This window comes from Chrysochloris asiatica, unplaced genomic scaffold, assembly GCF_000296735.1.
Source record: "Chrysochloris asiatica unplaced genomic scaffold, ChrAsi1.0 scaffold00089, whole genome shotgun sequence".
NCBI lineage: Eukaryota > Metazoa > Chordata > Mammalia > Afrosoricida > Chrysochloridae > Chrysochloris > Chrysochloris asiatica.
This window is the reverse complement of record NW_006408607.1, coordinates 5,831,425-5,850,143: the sequence shown is the minus strand read 5'-3', so window position 1 is coordinate 5,850,143 and position 18,719 is coordinate 5,831,425. Positions and strand designations below refer to the sequence as shown.

Genomic DNA, 18,719 nt, shown 5'->3' with positions numbered 1-18,719 from the left:
TTTTTTTTTTTTTTCCTTCCCCCTTTTCTTTTCGTTTTGAAGGAAACTGTAACCAAGAGTTAGATCCCGTCTCTGAGGGAAGCAAGTGAAATGCCATTTAAGAATGACATCCCAAGGGATGTGCTCAATGAATTAAGCTCGATAAAATCTATCCTGGAAGACATAAGACAAATTCCCACAATGATAACAACACACAGGGAAGCCTGTGAAAGCCAAAACCTGTGTAAGGCAGAAAAACCTGTCAAAGACGTAAAACACAAGTACTTTCCACTAACAGAGAAAACTTGTGAGGGCCAGAAAAACTAGGCAATCCCACCCAGTTTCGCCGGCCTCGGTGTCACTAAATTACCACAACAGACTAGCTGAGGCTATTTACGAGCCAGGGATGAGCCTCCACGCTGTTCCCAGAATGCACGTTCCATGTCCACATATCATGAGTTTACGAAGCAAAGACTGAGCAGGTTATCCTTCTGTTTCCACCAGAACTACACTGTAAGCCTGGATCACTTCTGGTGATGGTTATCTTGTTGTGTGCCATCGAGTTGGTTCTGGCTCACAGAGACCCTGAATAGGGTTTCTGAGGCTGTAAATCTATGCAGGAGCAGAAAGCCTCATCTTTCTCCCGCAGAGCAGTTAGTGGCTTGAACTGCTGCTTTTCCTACAGCGCCACCAGCATGATTTCTAACAGTCCTAGACCTACAGTTTCAGCTTGTATTCTATTCTTGAAGGTTTCTATGGGAAATGGCATGAACTGAGGTCCACCTGACTGGGCTAAGGTTCACGACGGTTTGGCAGTTCTGTGATGATGCAATTCTCCCCCCAATGAATTGTTGTGATATTGTGCAGTGAGTCCACAGCAAGAGCCTTGGGTGGGATGCAGCTCCATTTCTCAGGTCCCAGTCCTGGTCTGTTGTCAGGGGAGTTTCCCTGCGCCACGCCCTGCAACACCTTTTATCTCACAAGAAATAAAGGAGAAGTGAGCAGAGCAGTAAAGGCCTCAGTTCCACCAAGAAAGAAGCAGCAGGAGTGGAGTGCGTCCTTTGGGTCCTGGGTCGCTGTGCTGAGAACGGCCTAGATCCAGGAAAGACTGATGCCAAGGCACCTGGAGCTCTCCAGGGAATGCTGGGCCACACACGGTGAAAGGAGACAAGAGAGAAAGCCTTCTCCTAAAGCTGGTGGCCTGAGTGTGGGCTTCTGGGCTCCTAAATTGTAACTGTTTATGAAAGCCATGCACTTGTGGTATTTCTGTGATAGTAGCACTAGAGAATTGAGTCAGAAAGTAAAATATTTTGTAAGATTTTTTAATAAGCCTACATTCTAGATGTTTCCATATTGATCTCAAATCCAGTCAAGTATAAGGCACTATAATGTTTTCAAAGTGCATATGAATAATGTATTTTGAACTTAGATGTATGTCTGTCTACCTTTCTGAGGCGCCCTAATATTAATGATAACTCATTAGTCTTATAAGTCAGAAGAATGCTATTTAGACAATTTCTGAACTTAGACACAGGGACACAGACGTCTACGAAGTATATGTTGTTGTTGTTATGTGCTGTGGAGTTGGTTCCGACTCATAGTGACCCTGAATAGGGTTTCTGAGGCTGTAAATCTTTATGGGAGCAGAAAGCCTCCTCTTTCTTCTGTGGAACAGCTGGTAGTTTCGAACTGCTGACTGTGAGATTAGCAGCCCGATTCGTAACCTCTATGCTACTAGAGCTCCTTATGAAGTATATAAAGAGTGGAAATAACATTCAAGTTCACTTCGACCCAGCATGCTGAGATACAAGAAAACGTAACATAAATCTAAACCTGCCTAAATGTCTAATCTTGAAGAGAAGATGAGTCAAGCTACTCTCTAACCCTGGAGAAAAGACACAACATGCTTGTCTTGTATGTCATGCCAGGACTCCTAACAACACATATAAAACCTGAATTTCTGCTCACTCACTGAGAAGACAGACATGGAACTGAGATTCTGTCTGCCACCACTGACTTTGGACTCTAACTATGAGGAATCTTGGCTGAGTTCCAAGTGTAGGTAAGCCTTCTACCTGACCCCGCTCATTAAAGGTAATGAAGGTAAAAGCCTAAATCTAAAGAACTGAACTCTAGCCATCCAACACTGTAATTGTGGATTCTGATTCTCTGGTTCTAAATGACTTTTATGAGGTCTTGTCACGACTCTCTTGCAATAAACTTGATGAGTTTATGCACAGTGAACCTGAGTATTTTTCTCATTTTTTACGATATTAACAGCTCACACTACAGCTTCTTTAGTTGAGTTTTTAAAATTCCGCTTCCATTCTGGGTTACTTAATGGAAATAATTATTTAAAATAGAGTAAATCCAATAAAACGTAATGAATGAGGCAGTTTAAGTAGGTGGTAGATTAACTCAAGTGGCTGGGTCTGAATGGAAAAAAATAATTTCACTAAGAAAATTGATATACATTAAAAAAAAAAGAAAATAATCAGTGGTGTAATGAATTAGTTAATAATTTACTTAATCTCTTCTAACCTGTCTTGTAACTCCCACCAAATGACTCTTTTCTTGATTGGTCTGGGTAAGAGAAGGTGGGAGAAGATACTTATAGGATGTGATTCTGTTGTAAATGATTGTTAGCTGGGCTAATTGTGAATATAAAAACTTGGAACCCTAAGGCAAAGATGAGGACAAGGAGAGATAGAGCAGCTGAGGGCTCTAGACTCATGGAAAGAGAAAGGCTGTGTGCTGGCAGCCAGGAGGCAGGCTTGCAGAATGTGCCCTTTGGTTGTTTAAGTGATTATATATGCCTGAGTGTTTTTGTGTCCATCCTCCCAGCAACCCCCCCCCCACCGCCCCGGCAAAAAAAAAAAGAGGGACTAGAAGCAAGTACTGTGAATGGTGGAGGGGACTGTAATCATTGCAATGAAACTGAGTGCATAACTGTTGTTCTCGCAGGTAAACTATCACTCAATTCACAATAAAAAAACTTTGAAAAAAACTCAGAACTTTGGGACCCTAACATGGGAGCATAAAAAGTCATCTCAGAAGCAGGATGGGGGAATCTCATCACTACCACAGCTTTCTGTCCCTGTGATACCAGAGGAGGGGCAGAGGGGCAGCAGCAGAACTGAGAGATAGAGCAGTGGGCTTCCCGGTCAACTGGAGGAGCTAGAAGGTTTGCTGACACGCAGAGTTAGAGCCGCATGCTTCAGGCTGAGGCTTACAGTGGAGCTGGGAGCCCTGTGAGCTCTTTATCAGCAACCCTAAAGCACCTTTAAGAAGCTCTGGTAGCGTAGTGGTTACGAATCGGGCTGTGAACCTTAAGGTCAGCAGTTCGAAACTACCAGCTGCTCTGTGGGAGAAAGATGAGGCGTTCTGCTCCCGTAAAGATTTACAGCCTCGGAAACCCTGTACAGGGTCGCTATGGGTCGGCACCGACTCGACGGCACTTAACAACAACAACAACAAAGCAGCTTTGTAACATTGTCAGAGCAGGGCAGAGGCAGAACCAGGAGGCCGAAGGCTAGAGAGAGGCCTGCCTGGGGGCCTGGCTGAGGAGAGGCTGTCCTGACGGAAATACCTGTGCCCTGAGCATGTCCTGATCCTGCATGTAACCTGTTCACTTCCCTAGTAAACCCCCTAACTGTGAGCACAGTGTCTGAGCTGTGTGTGGTCACTGCAATGGATTACTGAGCCAGGCTGAGTACAGAGTGCTATGGGAGGCGATGGTGGGCGTTATTTTTTGCAGTGAAGCTTAATACAACCAAGGCTCATAGGTGTGTATTATAATAGTTGTTTTCTCATTACAACTCAGAGGATGGCTCAGGATTTATTGTCTTAGTCTCAATGTCTACGTGATGTTCAACGTGGATGTCTGGTAATCCACAACTAACTGTGACCTATAGGTAAGGGTGTCCGTTTTCTTATCACGAAAACCAGGGGACTCAATCCCTACCACCCCATTAGTTAAGGAAGGTGGGGAAAAGTAATTCTAATCATTCAAATTAGTTCAGCTGAAATAGCAATAGTTTTCCTAACTATTCTCTTGCAACTAGTTTAACTTGCTTCTGATTTGTGGTGTGGCTCTCTGGGTTAATGCGCCAGACTGTAAAGCCATTTGAACTGCAAGATTGGCGGTTCAAGCTCACCAGGTACTCCTTGGAAACCCTATACAGGGTTGCTATGGGTCAGAATTGACTCGACGGCACTTAACAACGACAACATTAGTGGGAACAGTGAAAATAATCATAGAAAAGAATGGAAATAAGTTAAAAATACTTAAATAGTAAATGTTTCCCCATACTCTCATGTAGTCTGATTTACCCTACAGAAATAAGCTTACTTTACAATCTCTCTAACATGGAATTACACGTCACATTAGATCTGAATTCCCTTCTCTATAGCCTCACATGCTACCAGGAGTCAAAATCAGATCAGTTCCAGGACAGCTGGTCTAAGGAGGCCTGCAATAAAGCTAAACTCTTACCCACAATGACACATAAGCCACAGCACTCTCAAATTACTATGGGCACAGGAGATGTAAAGGTAACCACTTTCTGCCTTAAATTGGGTTATTTTCACTGTCTTAGCCTGTAAAACTATGAGCTTCTTGGAAGCAAGTGCTCAGACTCATCTCCATAACTTCCCTCCCTCCACTATGCAAACAACACATAATTTTTGAGTCAATGATCACTAGTAGAAGTAGTGACATTAAAAGTTCTGCTAACGTCTTCCAACCATAATTACTAATACAACAATTAAGTTAGCAGATCTGAGTCCTCTGCCTACTGCATACTTTGAGGGCTTGTAGGAGTCATGCAAGGAAAACATGTTTTGGTAAATACAAGAGATCAACGAACTTGTGAGCACTCTTCGATGAGGAGATGTTGGGACATGCAGTGCGTTTGTGACCTAATTCACCACAAACAAAGCAGCCGTCTTTAGGGCCCTCGCAGCAATGGTCTGGAACAGCACAGTGATTGCAGATGGTACAGTGGATCCAGGCTGTAAGATAAAAACTCAGTTTTAGAAGAAGCTCGTTTATTATTTCTCATTTCCCTGACTTTGAAGATAAGAAAGCACACATAGTGTTTACGTCAATATTGTGATTAATGTGCATATATGGTTGTAATTTGGCTAGAGAAAATGAGATAAAGAGGTTTAAGTAACACAGAAGTTAGCTAAGTTTTACCTGTGACACGGCAACAAATTCAGCCCTTCTCCAATATGCTACCAGTCACAGAAACAATGGGGCTGGCCAAGTAACTTGTTTGTTGTTGTTAGGGGCAATTGAGTCAGGGCGAACTCACAGCTTGTCATTGTTGTTATGCACAACAGAACAAAACACTGCCCAGTCCTGGGCCAACCTCACAAACAGAAATCTTTCAACAAACTGATGCAGCACTGGAGGTGCTCAGTAGTCTACCTCAAGAAATTTGAAAGACAGCTAAGTGGCCAGCTGATTGAAAAACACCCATATTTGAGCCATTCCACAGAAAGGTGACCCAGAGAATGTGGAAATTATTGAACAGTATCGTTAATACTAAATGCAAGTAAAAGTTTGCTGAAGATCAAGCAAAAATGATTGTAGCAGTACATCTACAGGGAGCTGCCAGAAATTTCAAGCTGGATTCAGAAAAGGACGTGGAACTACGGGTATCACTGCTGACACCAGGTGGGTCTTAGCTGAAAGCAGAGAATACCAAAAAGATTTTGTGCTGTACTGACTATGAAAAGGCATTTGACTGTATGGATCATAACAACCTATGCACAACATTACAAAGAATGGGTATTCCAGAATACTTAATTGTGCTCACGATGAACCTGTATGTAAACCAAGCGAAAGTTATTAGAACAAAACAAGGGGATTGATGTTGATGTTGTCAGGTGCCATTGAATTGATACTGACTCACAGCGACCCTGTGCAAAACAGAACGAATCATTGGTCCGGTCTTGGGAGACCTTACAATCGTTGCCACGTCTGAGCTCATCGCTGCAGCCACTGTGCCAATCCATTTCAGTGGGGAGTTTTCCTCTTTTTCGCCAACCTTCCACTTTACCAAACATATCCTTCTCCAATGACTGGTCCCTTCTGATAATATGTCCAAAGTATGAGAGACAAAGTCTGGACATCCTGGCTTCCAAGGAGCATACTGGTTGTATTTCCTCCAACACAGATCTGTTTGTTCTTTTGGCAGTCCACGGTACGTTCAATATTCATAACTCAAATGCATCAATTCTTCTATGGTCTTCCTTATTCACTGTCCAGCTTTCACAAGCATTTGAGGTTACTGAAAATACCATGGCTTGGGTCAGGAGTACCTTAGTCCTCAAACTGACATCTTTGCTCTTCAACACTTTAAAGAGGTCTTGTGCAGCAGATTTGCCTAATGCAATAGGCCATTTGATTTCTTTTTTTTAATGTTTTATTGTGAATTATGTGATAGTTTACATGGGAGAACATTAGTTTTACATTCATTCTATCATATATCGTTTTACTGTTTGATTTCTTGACTGCTGCTTCCATGAGTGTTGCTGGTTGATCCCAAGCAAAATGAAGTCTTTGTATACTCCAATCTTTTCTCATTTATTTGAATGCTAGTTACTGGTCCAGTGGTGAGGATTTTTGTTTTCTTTACATTGAGGTGCAACCCATACCGAAGGCTGACATTTGATCTTCATCAATATTTTACGTTCTTTTCACTTTAAGCAAGTAAGGTTGTATCACTTGCATATTGCAGGTTGTTAATGAGTCTTCCTCTAATCCTGACGCTACATTCTACATTGCAGCTTCTTGAATTATTTGCTCAGTATATAGACTGAGTAAGTATGATGAAAGAATATAACCCTGGCACACACCTTTCCTAACTTTAAACCAATTGGTGTTCCCTTGTTCTATTCGAACAACTGCCTCTTGGTCTATGTACAGGTTCCTTTTAAGCACAAGTAGGTGTTCTGGAATATCCCAATTTGCAATGTTATCCATAGTTTGTCATGATTCACACAATCGAAAGCCTTTGTGTCATCAATATAGTACTGGTATTCACTGCTTTCAGCCAAGATCCATCTGATGTCAGTAATGAGATCCCTTGTTCTGTTTCTTCTGAAACCAGCTTGAACTCTGGAAGTTCTCTGTCAATGTAATATGTTTGCAACTGTTTTTATATTACCTTTAGTAAAACTTTACTCACATGGGATATCTATGATATTGTTCAATGATTTCCACATTCCACTGGGTCACCTCTTATTGGAATGGGCACAAATGTGGATCTCTTCCAGTCAGTTTGCCAGGTAGTTGTCTTTCAAACTCATAGCTACCCTGTATATAACAGAACAAAACACTGCCTGGTCCGGCATCGTCCTCAGGACCCTGTGTTTCAGCCCATTTTTGCAGCCATTGTGTCAATCCATCTCATTGCGGGGCTTCCCCTTTTTTGATTTACCAAATATAATGTCATTCTCCAGTAACTGGTCTCTCCTGATGTAACATGTCTGAAGTACATGAGACAAAGTCTCACCATCCTGGCTTCTAAGGTGCACCCAGCTATACATCCAAGACAGATTTGTTCTTCGGGTAGTCCATGGCTGGGTCATGACTTGGCTGGGTCATGATCTTCAGAGGTTTGGCAGTTATGCAATGATGTAATGTGATGGTTCTCCGTGATCTGGTCCTATGCATGCTGAAATACCCTTGATCCAATCACTTACCCTATCCAATGTAAGGGAGATGCTACATCTTTTCTCTTACAAGAGATAAAAGGAGAAAGAGGGACCTGCTAACAACGAGAAAGAAGTGCCAGGAGTGGACTGTGGCCTTTGGACCTGGTGTCCCTGCACGGTGGCTCTCCTAGAACTGTGGAAAGCGTGATGCCAAGACACATGGAGATCTCCAAGGAACACTGAGCCTACAGAGGCTGAGAGAAGCCAAGGCCCCATCCCAGAGCCCATGCTCTGAATTCAGACTTGGAGCCTCCTAAACTGTGAGAATAAAATCCTGTTTGTTACAATCCTCAATCTGTGGTATTTCTATTATAGTAGCACTACAGAACTAATGCAGTGGTACAGTCAACATTCCTGCCAAAACGAGAACTCAAACACCTCAATTCTTCCATCTTCCTTATTCACTGTCCAGCTTTCCCATGCGTAGGAGGAGACTGAAAATACCATGGCTTGAGTCAGGCACACCTTACCCTTCAAAGTGACATCTTTTCTTATTTAATGATTGAACAAATGCTTTTGTGGCAGATTTGCCCAATGCAAAACGTCCTTTGACTTCTTGACTACTGCTTCTATGGGCATTGCAGATCCTAGAAAATGAAACCGTACATAACTTTAATCTTTCCTCCATTGATCATGATGTTGCCTGTTGACCCCATTGTGAGGATTTTTGGTTTTTTTGTTTTATAGTAAAGGTGTAATCTACACTGAAGGTTGTAAGCTTTAATTTTCATTAGTAAGGGCTTTTAGCATGTAAAGATGTGTGATCTGCATATTGTGTAGCTTCTTAATGAGTCTTCTTCCAATACCGATGCCACAATCTTCTTCATAGATTCCAGCTTCTCAGATCTGCTCACCATGCAGACTCAATACGCATGGCTAAAGCATGCAACCTTGACACACATCTTTCTTGATTTTAAACCACACGAGTATCCCCTTGTTCTGTTCAAACAACTGCTTCCTGCTCTGCATTCAGGTTCTGTAGGAGCACAATGAGGTGTTCTAGAATTTCCATTCTTCACAATGTAATCACAATATGCTATAGTCCACATAGTGGAATGCCTTTGTATAGCCAATAAAACACAGGTAATCGTCTTTATGATATTCTTTGCTTTCAGTCAATATCCAATCTGATATCAGCAATGATATCCATCATTCCATGTCCCCTTCCAAATCTAGCTTGAATTTCTGACAGTTCCTAGCTGATGTGCTGCTACAACCATTTTTGAGTTACCACCAGAAAACTTTTACTTGTATGTGATATTAATGATAATGTTCGATGGTTACTGCATTCCATTGGGTCACCATTCTTTGGTAAGGGTATGAAAATGTTGAAAATGCATCTCTTCTAATCGGCTGACCTGGTAGCATTCTTCCAAATTTCTTGGTATTGATCAGTAAGTTCGTCCATTGTTATAACCATCTGTTGAATCATTTTAATTGATATATCGTCAACTCCTGGAGTCTTGTTTTTCTGTGTGCCAAAGCCTTCAGTGCACACTGGACTTCTTCCTTCAATACCACTGGCTCTTGGTATTGAAGAGGCATATGCTACCTCTTGAAATGGCTGACTGTCAATCAATTCTTTGGGGCATAGTGATGATTGTATATTTCTCTGATCTTCTTTTAATGATTCCGGTGTTGCTCAATATTTTGTCCTTATTGTTGTTGTGAAGTGCTGTTGAGTCAGTTCCGACCCATAGTGACCCTGTAGAGGGTTTCCAAGAAATAACTGGTGAGCTTGAACTGCTGACCATAGAATCTTATCATTTTACAAGTCAAAGCTTGAATTTTTTTCACCAGTCCTTCTAGCTTGAGAAATGCTGAGTGTTTTCTTTCCTTTTGGCTTTCTAACTCGAGGTCAATTTTCCTAGATTCATACTTCATTATCATATTTGGCTTTCCCTATTAAATAAGCCCAATAAATTGCTGCCCTGAAGCAGGCTAGCAGAATCACCTCTCCACAAGCAGGAGAGAACGTACACTTTCACAACAGAGACATACAAAAAAGATGAATATAAATGTCTACATTAATTTGTCTTTCATAAATGATTTTTTTTTTTTTTTTAAATCCTGTTTAGATGAAGAAAAACTCCAAAACGTTTTAAAGACTCAAATGCCAAGTCTCAATACTTACAGGGCTTTACACACTTTTTGCAGAGAAAGCAATGGTTCCATTTCCTGCCATCCTACAAAAACAATTTTTAAATTATGTTTACTTTGTCATTTTTTAAATTATTGTCGCATAATTTTTAAATTATGTTTACTTTGTCAGATCTCAAAATTAAAAATTAAAATGGCTTATTAAAATCTGTGTAAATAATTCATTCTTTATTTCTCACTTTTCTGGGCCTCACAATTAAATACTTGGACTTAATTTATGCATTTTTCCATGCAACTCAAACGCCTTCTCGCTGGGCCTCAATTTCCTTAACTGTAAAACTGGAAGATTTATCTCACTGAGTTTGAGTCTGTGTCCAATACAGCAAATCATCTGCACAAAAAAGGACTCAACAAAAATTTCAAAAGAAAGAAGGATCCATAACTTTGTTTCCATATTGTACAATCCTTAATAAAATTCAAATCAGGGAACTTTAACATAAAGATTATCAGTTACCATATGAGCCAATTTTAAGCTAAGACATACAACACATCTCAAAAAGTGCATAAAACATGCACGTCCATCTTAATGAGTACAGTTTGAAGTGCCATAAACACAGTTCTGACTCATAGAGATCCTGTCTAGGGCTTCCGAGGAGCGGCTGGTGGGTTTGAACCACCGACCTTGAGGTTCAAACTGACCTTGTGGTCCAGTGCATTATCCTGCAGCACCACACCAGGACCCTATATAGAATGGGTTTTCCTGTTCTGACGAATTTGTTTAAAGTCGGTTCTGGCATAAACTGAATACCTTCCTCCCCACCATTATTACTACAATAACCTGCTATATGGAAGTGTTTCCATCTGTAAAACACAGCACTAAACACCTGAAAGTGAGCATCTGAGAATTATTATATCAGGAAATTATGCATTGAATTATTGTATGTAGTACAACAAAAAGCTGTTAAAAAAAAATTCCCCAAAACAGACAGTCATAAATGTGGTTCACCATTGTTGTTGTCAGGTGCCATCGAGTCGGAATGAACTCATAGCGACCCCATGCACAGCAGAACTAAAAATGTCCAATCCTGGGCCAACCTCACTACCGCTGCCACACTTGAGTCCATCAATGATGCCACCTGGCCAATCCATCTCGTTAGGGGTCTTCCTCTTTTTCTCTGACCCTCCACCTTACCCAGCATGACATCCTTCTCCAGCGACTGTTTCCTCCTGACAATATGTCCAAAGTATGAGAGACGAAGCTTAGCCATCCTGGCCTCCAAGGAGCACTCTGGCTGTACTTCTTCCAAAACATATCTATTGGTTCTTTTGGCAGTCCATGGTACTTTCAGTATTCTCCTCCAACACCACAACTCAAAGGCATCAATTCTTCTACGATCTTCCTTATTCACTGTCCAGCTTTCGCATCCATATGAGGCTATTGAAAACACCATGGCCTGGGTCAGGCGCACCTTAGTCCTCAAGCTGACATCTCTGCTCTTCAATACTTTAAAAAGTTCCTGTGCAGCAGATTTGCCCATACATAACTTAAATACGTTGTAAATCAGGGACTAGTATAAAATAACATCACTGAAGCCCAACAGGTCAAGAAGCAGACTCCCACCAGCCTCACAGGAGCTTCCCCAGCACCACTCTCCCCAGTCACCACATTATGCCTTCCCCACTCAGAACACATTACCTCGTTGTTGCTAGTGCCATCGAGTCGGTTCTGACTCACAGCAACCTTATGCATACGCTGCCTGTTCCTGGCCCATATGCACAATTGTTAAGCTTGAGCCCACTGCTGTGGCCACTAAGCCAATCCATCTAGTTGGGGGTCTTCCTTCTTTTCACTGACCCTCCACTTTACCAAGTATGATTTCCTTCTCAAGGGACTGGTTCGTTCTGATAATATGTCCAAAGTATGAAAGATGAAGTCTGGCCATCCTGGCTTCTAAGGAGCTTTCTGGCTGTACTTCTTCCAACACAGATTGTTTTGTTCTTTTGGCAGTCCATGGTACTTCCAATATTCTTCTCCAACACTATAACTCAAATGCATCAATTCTTCTACTGTCTTCCTTATTCACTGTCCAGCTTTCACATGTGTATGAAATTACTCAAAACACCTTGCTTGGGTCAGATGTACCTTAGTCCTCAAGCTCACATCTTTGCTCTTCAACACTTATAAAAAGGTCTTGTGCAGCAGATTTGCCTAATGCAATACATCATTTGATTTCTTGGCTGCTGCTTCCTTGAGTGTTGATGGTTGATCTAAGAAAACTAAAATCTTTGACAACTTCAATCTTTTCTCCATTTATCATGATGTCATTTTTTGGTCCAGTTGTGAGAATTTTTGTCTTCTTTACACTGAGGTGCAATCTATACTATACATATATGTGTGTGTGTAGTATTTGTTTTAATGTTCTTTAGCATCAGCATGAATTTGCACATGAGCAACTAATGGTCTGTTCCACAGTCTGCCTTGTCCTCGTTTTGGCTAATGATATGGAGCTTTTCTACAGTCTCTTTCCACAGATGTAGTCAGTTCAATTTCTGTGGAGTCCATCTGGTGAGGTCCACGTGTAGACTCTTTTATGTTGTTTAGAAAAAGTATTTTCAATGAAGAAGTTATTGGTCTTGCAAAATTATTTCCTGCGATCTCCAAAATTGTTTCTATGACCAAGCCTTATTTTCCAACTAAGTATCCTTCTTGTCTGTTTCCAACTTTCACATTCTAATCACTAGTAATTATTAATGTAACTTGATTGCATTCTGATGCATTTCAACTGAAGAAGTGGTCAGAATTCTTCCATTTCACCATCACTGGCTTTACTGGTTCATGTGCACATTTGAGTAGTAGTGGTATAACTGGTATTCCTTGTTTTTGTTGTTATTGTTAGGTGCTTTCAAGTCGGTTCGGTCTCATAGGGACTCTGTATAGTGTTTCCAAGAAGCAGCTAGTGGGTTTAAACCGCCAACCTTGTGGTTATCCATCCAATGCTTTATCCTACAGCACCACACCAGGACTTCTGGTCTTCCTTGTAACACTGAACTACAAGACAGATTTTGAAATGTTCTTTTTGACAATGCATGTGACGCCACTCCACTTGAATTTGTTGTTCTTGGCATAGTAAACCATCCGATTGTCTAATTCAAAATGACCAATATTAGTACAGTTCAGCTTACTAATGCCTAAGATATCCAACTTTATTCATTCCATTTTATTTTTCACAACTTTTAATTTTCCTAGATTCATACTTCATACATTCCATATTTCATTTATTAATGGATAGCTGTAGCTGTTTCTCCTCATTTTGATGTAGTCCTGGTATGTCGCTGTGGGTTAATGCACTGGACTGCAAAGTTGGTTTGAACTGCAATGTTGGCAAGCTGAAGCTCACCAGTCACTCTTCAGAAACCCTATACTGGGTCGCTATGGGTTGGAACTGACTTGAAGGCACTTAACACCCTCATTTTGAGTTGTGTCAAATCAGCAAATGAGGTACTGAAAGTTTAATTCCTTCCACATCATGGTCACTTCTATTTTGAAGAGGCAGCTCTTTCCTACTTGTATTTTGAGTGCCTTCCAACCTGAGGGACTCATCTCCCGGGACTATGTCTGACAATGTTCTGCCACTATTCATAAAGGTTGTCAGAACTGGTCCTCCTCCCCTTCTTCCTATTCTGTCTTAGCCTGGAAGCTGTGCTCAAACCTGCTGGTATAAATTAGTGGAAGTTGTAGTCTAGCTTCCAGCCCCACCGCACCACAAACTCACAGACGAGTGGTGGTTAGAATACCCTGGCATTTGCTTATTGTTACAGCCAATGTGTGCAACCCTACACATGAGAGTTTTATAATTTTATTTTTTCCATTTTCAACTTTAAATGATGTAGGCATAATTTTTAGAAATGATGAGTAGAGATCATTTCTAAACTAATGAAAGTATATGTCATCTGATGTGCTATATAATTATAGACAAGTAAAACCAGTCATAAAATTATATAATTACAAAAAGCCTTTCTAGGAGTCATGTAAATATAAACTTTTATTTGGGGTAAATCTGTGCTGGCACTGCAGATAATGTGCTGGACTGCAAGGTCAATTTGAACCGCAAGGTCAGCAGTTCAAACCTACCAATCGCTCCTCAGAAACCCTATATAGGGTCGCTATAGGTCGGAACTGACTCAAAGGCACTTAACAACAACAACAACAACCAGACTACTCTTCACATGCCTTTTCTGATGAACTTTGGTTAAAAATAAACAAAGCAACTTAAGGATCATCCTATGATCCTGAACAATAAATCAAGAGATATTCCTTGTCTGGAATGGAGTCCTTGGGTGGAAAAACCGTTACTCATGTAACTCCTAACTGGAAGGTTGGTGATTCAAATCCAGCTAGAGGTGCCTCAGAAGAAAGGCTGGGCAATCTGCTTCCCAAAGGTCACTGCCCTGAAAACCCCACTCTGTACACACGTGGCCACCATGAGCCACAACTGACTCAAAAGCAATTGGTATTTCTGTTGTTTCATGTTCCCTGGAGCCTCCTCTCAGGAACACTATGGCTCCAGAGGATAAGCATGGGAATGCTCATCAGTTTGAGCCTACCAGCCACTTCATAGGGCAGAGATGAGGTTTTCTGCTCCCACAAAGACTTCTAGCCTCAGAAACTCTATACAGGGTCACTATGAGTGGGAAGCAGACTTTCACAGCACTTAACAACAACACGCCTTTCCTCATCTGTAGACATCAGAAATAGCTGTGGGGGTCTTGTGCATGGGGGTCTTGTGAGGAGTAAACGAGAAAACTGATGCACAGCTTTCAGGAAAGGGCCTGCCACTCAAACATGCTTAAGGCATGCCATTGTTTCACTGGATCTACGATGGCATCTAGGCGCCTTGTTCCATACGCAGTCAAACTAATGAATGAGTGCCATCCACACTGATGCAAATATGAACAGAACAACAGTACACAAATGTAGCGAAGTGAATAAGCTGAAGCAGAACTAAGAGAGAAGTATTCTCCTGGAGACCGATACCTTGGAGGTGCACGAGTCACAGTGCTCACAGTGCTGATTCTCCATAGACACGTACCGTTGGCACAGAGGGCAAAACCTAGAGGAAAGGGAAGCATGGAGAGAAACCAGCTACATGTAATTAATTCATGAGACTGACAGAGGAGCTGCAAGTTTACAAGACACCTGTCACAAAACTGGGTGTGCTCTAAATTCAAGTCCATATAAAATAATGCCCCAAACTGAAAATGAATACAAGAAATCAATGAGTCACCATTAAAAGTATTTTACTTTTAGAGATATTGATCTTATTTTTATTTTCCTTTTATAGTAATATTGTGTGTGTTTTGGGTGAAGTTTTGCGGGTTTACGTATCAGCTAGGCTCCCCTTCGAAAATCTCTATACAAGTTGTTCAGTGACATTGGTTCCATTCTTTAGACTGAGAGAACATTCTCGTCACTTCCCTCCTGGTTGTTCCATTCTGGGTCTTTATGTTCAGTGACTCCTATATATCAAAGTCCCACCGGGATCTTACCTGTACCCTTCTTCAGTAGGAAGGACTATTTTATTAGGTGGAATGTTAGTGAAAATTCGCACTGGAGATTGTTTCCGACCCGTCTTTCCATGTTTATAAAGTGTATGATTATCATAATCTACCTAGAAAGTTAGAGAAAAAAATAAAAATGCAAAAACAAAATGTAGTCAAATGAGTCAACCCTCATTAAGATCCTTTCACCAAAACATGAACAAGCTAATGCCAAGGTGCAGATTAAGCCAAGAGATTTCACAAGAAATCCTTAAAGACAGAGTCTGCTTCTTAATCAGCTTCTTGGCAATGACATTTTATTACACAAAAGGTATCACTGATTAGATTTTATTACACAAAAGGTGTCATTGATTATGAAAAATTTATGTTGCCTGGAATTAAGGGAACAATCCTAATCTTCTGTTCAACAATAAATGTAGATCAAATAGCTCTGACCATTAAATTAAGCTTTATAACTCAGTGACCCTATATATACATACCTGAGAATGCAGCTTTTGACATTTAAAAATCCTTTTAAAGTTAAAGGTGTATGCAAGCCTGGTTGGAGCTTTCTGTCTGCTTCGTTGGCCAAGTTCTAAGGCCAGCTTTGGGTGGCCCCCACTCACTGCCAGTCATCTTACATACCAGGAAGGAAGCACAGGGTTGGTTGGGTGCCTACCAGTGCTGTTACACCCTTGTTATGCAATCTTAGGCCTGTCGACGTAATTTTTATCTCCAAATGGAGGTTCCTGAGGGCTCAGTGAAATGAGACAACACAAGCGTGGAAAACACTTAGAGAACATATTGGCATAGAGAACAGATTGAGTGGAAGCCAGAGATGCACAACTCTCTTTGTTCTACTCACGGGCATTAGTGAGCTGAAAGGGGCACTGGTAGCATAGTGGTTAGGCATTGGGCTGCTAACTGCAAGGTCAGACGTTCGAATCTCCCAGCTGCTGCATCAGAGAAAGATGATGGTTTTTGTTCCCATAAAGATTTACAGGTTTGGAAATCCTACACAAGTTCACTATAAGTCAAAACTGGCTCGACAGCACACCACCACCACCAGCACCGGCAAGCTGAAATGGACTGGTATTGGCCATTTTGAATCTGACAGTCATACTAGGCCAAGAATGAAAAATGAAAGCAGAATGGTTTTGCAGTCATCATTAAAAAGATCTACCTTGAAATACAATCCTGTCTGTGACAGGATAACATCTGTATGCCAAGAAGGAACATCACTTTAACACCATTTTATTCAAACTTACACACCATCCACTAAAATCAGTGCTTATGAAACTCATGAAATGCTGCCACCTTAAGTTTGAAATTGATCAAATATGCAACAAAGATATATCGATAATTACTGGTGACTGGAATACGAAGGTTGAAAACTAAGAGAAAGGGTCAATTGTTAGAACATCCATATTTGGTCATACTTAGAAACGATGTTGACAATTACATGATAGAATTCTGTAAGATCAATGACTTTTTCATTGTAAATACCTTTTTAAACAACATAAAAGATGACTCTACATGTGGACCTCACCAGATGGAAGACACAGAAATCAAACTGACTACATCTGTGGAAAGAGACGATGGCAAAGCTCCATATCATCAGTAAAACAATGCCGGGGTAGAGTGTGGAACAGACCATCAATTGCTCATATGCAAGTTCAGGCTGAAGCTGAAGAAAATGAAAACAAGTCCATCAGAACCAAAGTATGACCTTGGACATATCCCACCTGACTTTAGAGACTATAACACGACCAGATTTGATGCAATAGACACTAATGACCAAATACCAGAAGAGCTGTGGGACCACATCAAAAGTATCATACATGTTGAAAGCAGAAATGTCATTAAAAAGGCATGAAAGAAAGAGAAGATCAAAATGGATGTCAAAAAAGACTCTGAAATATGATCTCCAAAGTAGAGAAGCTAAAGTGAATGAAAGAAATGAGGAAGTCCAAGAGCTGAACAGAGTATTTCAAAAGGCAGCTCGAGAAGTCTGCTTTACTACAAACTGATGCATTGAAGGAACTGGTGAAAAACAAGGCATCAGGAGTTGATGGAATAAAAATTGAAATCTTTCAAGAAAGTGAGGCTGCACTGGAGGCACTCACTCATCTCTGCCAAGAAATTTGGAAGACAACTATCTGGCCGACTGAATGGAAGAAATCCACATTTGTGCCAATCCCAAAGAGAGGTGACCCAATGGAATGCGGAAATCATCAGACAATATATTTGATATCCCATAAGAGTAAAGTTTTACTAAAGGTAATACAGAAATGGCTGCAAGCATACATTGACAGAACTTCCAGAGGTTCAAGCCAGATTCAGAAGAGAACGTGGAACGAGGGATATCACTGCTGCTGTCTTGTGGATCTTGGTTGAAAGCAGAGAATATCAGAAAGATGTTTCCCTGTGCTTTATTGACTACACAAAGGCTTTCGGTTGTGTGGATCATGACCAGTTATGGACATTGCGAAGTATGAGTATTCCGGAACACTTAATTGTGCTCATGAGGAATCTGTATGTGGACCAAGAAGCAGTTGTTTGACTAGAACATGGGAACACTGAATATTTTAAAATTAAGAAAGGTGTGCAAAAGAGTTGTATTCTTTTACCATATTTATTCAACCTGTATGCTAAGCAAATAATCCGAGAAGTTGGGTTCTATGAAGAAAAACGTGGCATCAGAATTGGAGGAAAACTCAGTAACAACCTGCAATATGCAGATGATGCAACCTTCCTTGGTGAAAGTGAAGAGGACTTAAAATACTTATGAAGATCAAAGACCACAGCCTTTCATATAGATTGCACCTCAATGTAAAGAGAACAAAAATCCTCACCACTGGACCAATTAACAACATTCTGATCAACAGAGATAAGATTGAAGTTGTCAAGGACTTCATTCTTCTTGGATCAACTATCAACAGTCACGGAAGCAGCAGTCAAGAAATCAAATGACGTATTACATTAGGCAAATCTGCTGCACAAGACCTTTTTAAAATGTTGAAGAGCAAAGGTGTCAGCTTGAGGACTAAGGTGCGCCTGACCCAAGCCATGGTATTTTCAATAACCTCATATGCATGCGAAAGCTGGACACTGAATAGTAAGGAAGACCGTAGAAGATTTGATGCTTTTGAGCTATGGTGTTGGATGAGAATATTGAAAGTGCAATGGGCTGCCAAAAGAACCAAGAGATCTGTGTTGGATGAAGTACAGCCAGAGTGCTCCTTGGAGGCCAGGATGGCCAGACTTAGTCTCTCATACTTCAGACACATTGTCTGGAGGGACCAGTTGCTGGAGAATATCATGTTTGGTAGGGTGGAGGGTCAGAGAAAAAGAGGAAGACCCCCAGTGAGATG

At 41.0% G+C, this 18,719-nt stretch overlaps 1 protein-coding gene across 2 annotated transcripts in view; it reads right to left on the bottom strand.

Moving 5' to 3' along the window:
* The window catches only part of ZCCHC4 (zinc finger, CCHC domain containing 4), a 73,762-nt gene that overhangs the window by 1,744 nt on the left and 53,299 nt on the right, over nucleotides 1-18,719 (bottom strand). For both annotated transcript variants that reach the window (XM_006866299.1, XM_006866300.1), the window contains exons 9-12: nucleotides 15,355-15,476; nucleotides 14,843-14,918; nucleotides 9,842-9,893; nucleotides 4,848-4,992 (exon numbers count right to left, since the gene is read on the bottom strand). In XM_006866299.1, the coding sequence (XP_006866361.1) occupies nucleotides 4,848-4,992; nucleotides 9,842-9,893; nucleotides 14,843-14,918; nucleotides 15,355-15,476 (395 nt within the window). The remainder of the gene's footprint in view (nucleotides 1-4,847; nucleotides 4,993-9,841; nucleotides 9,894-14,842; nucleotides 14,919-15,354; nucleotides 15,477-18,719) is intronic.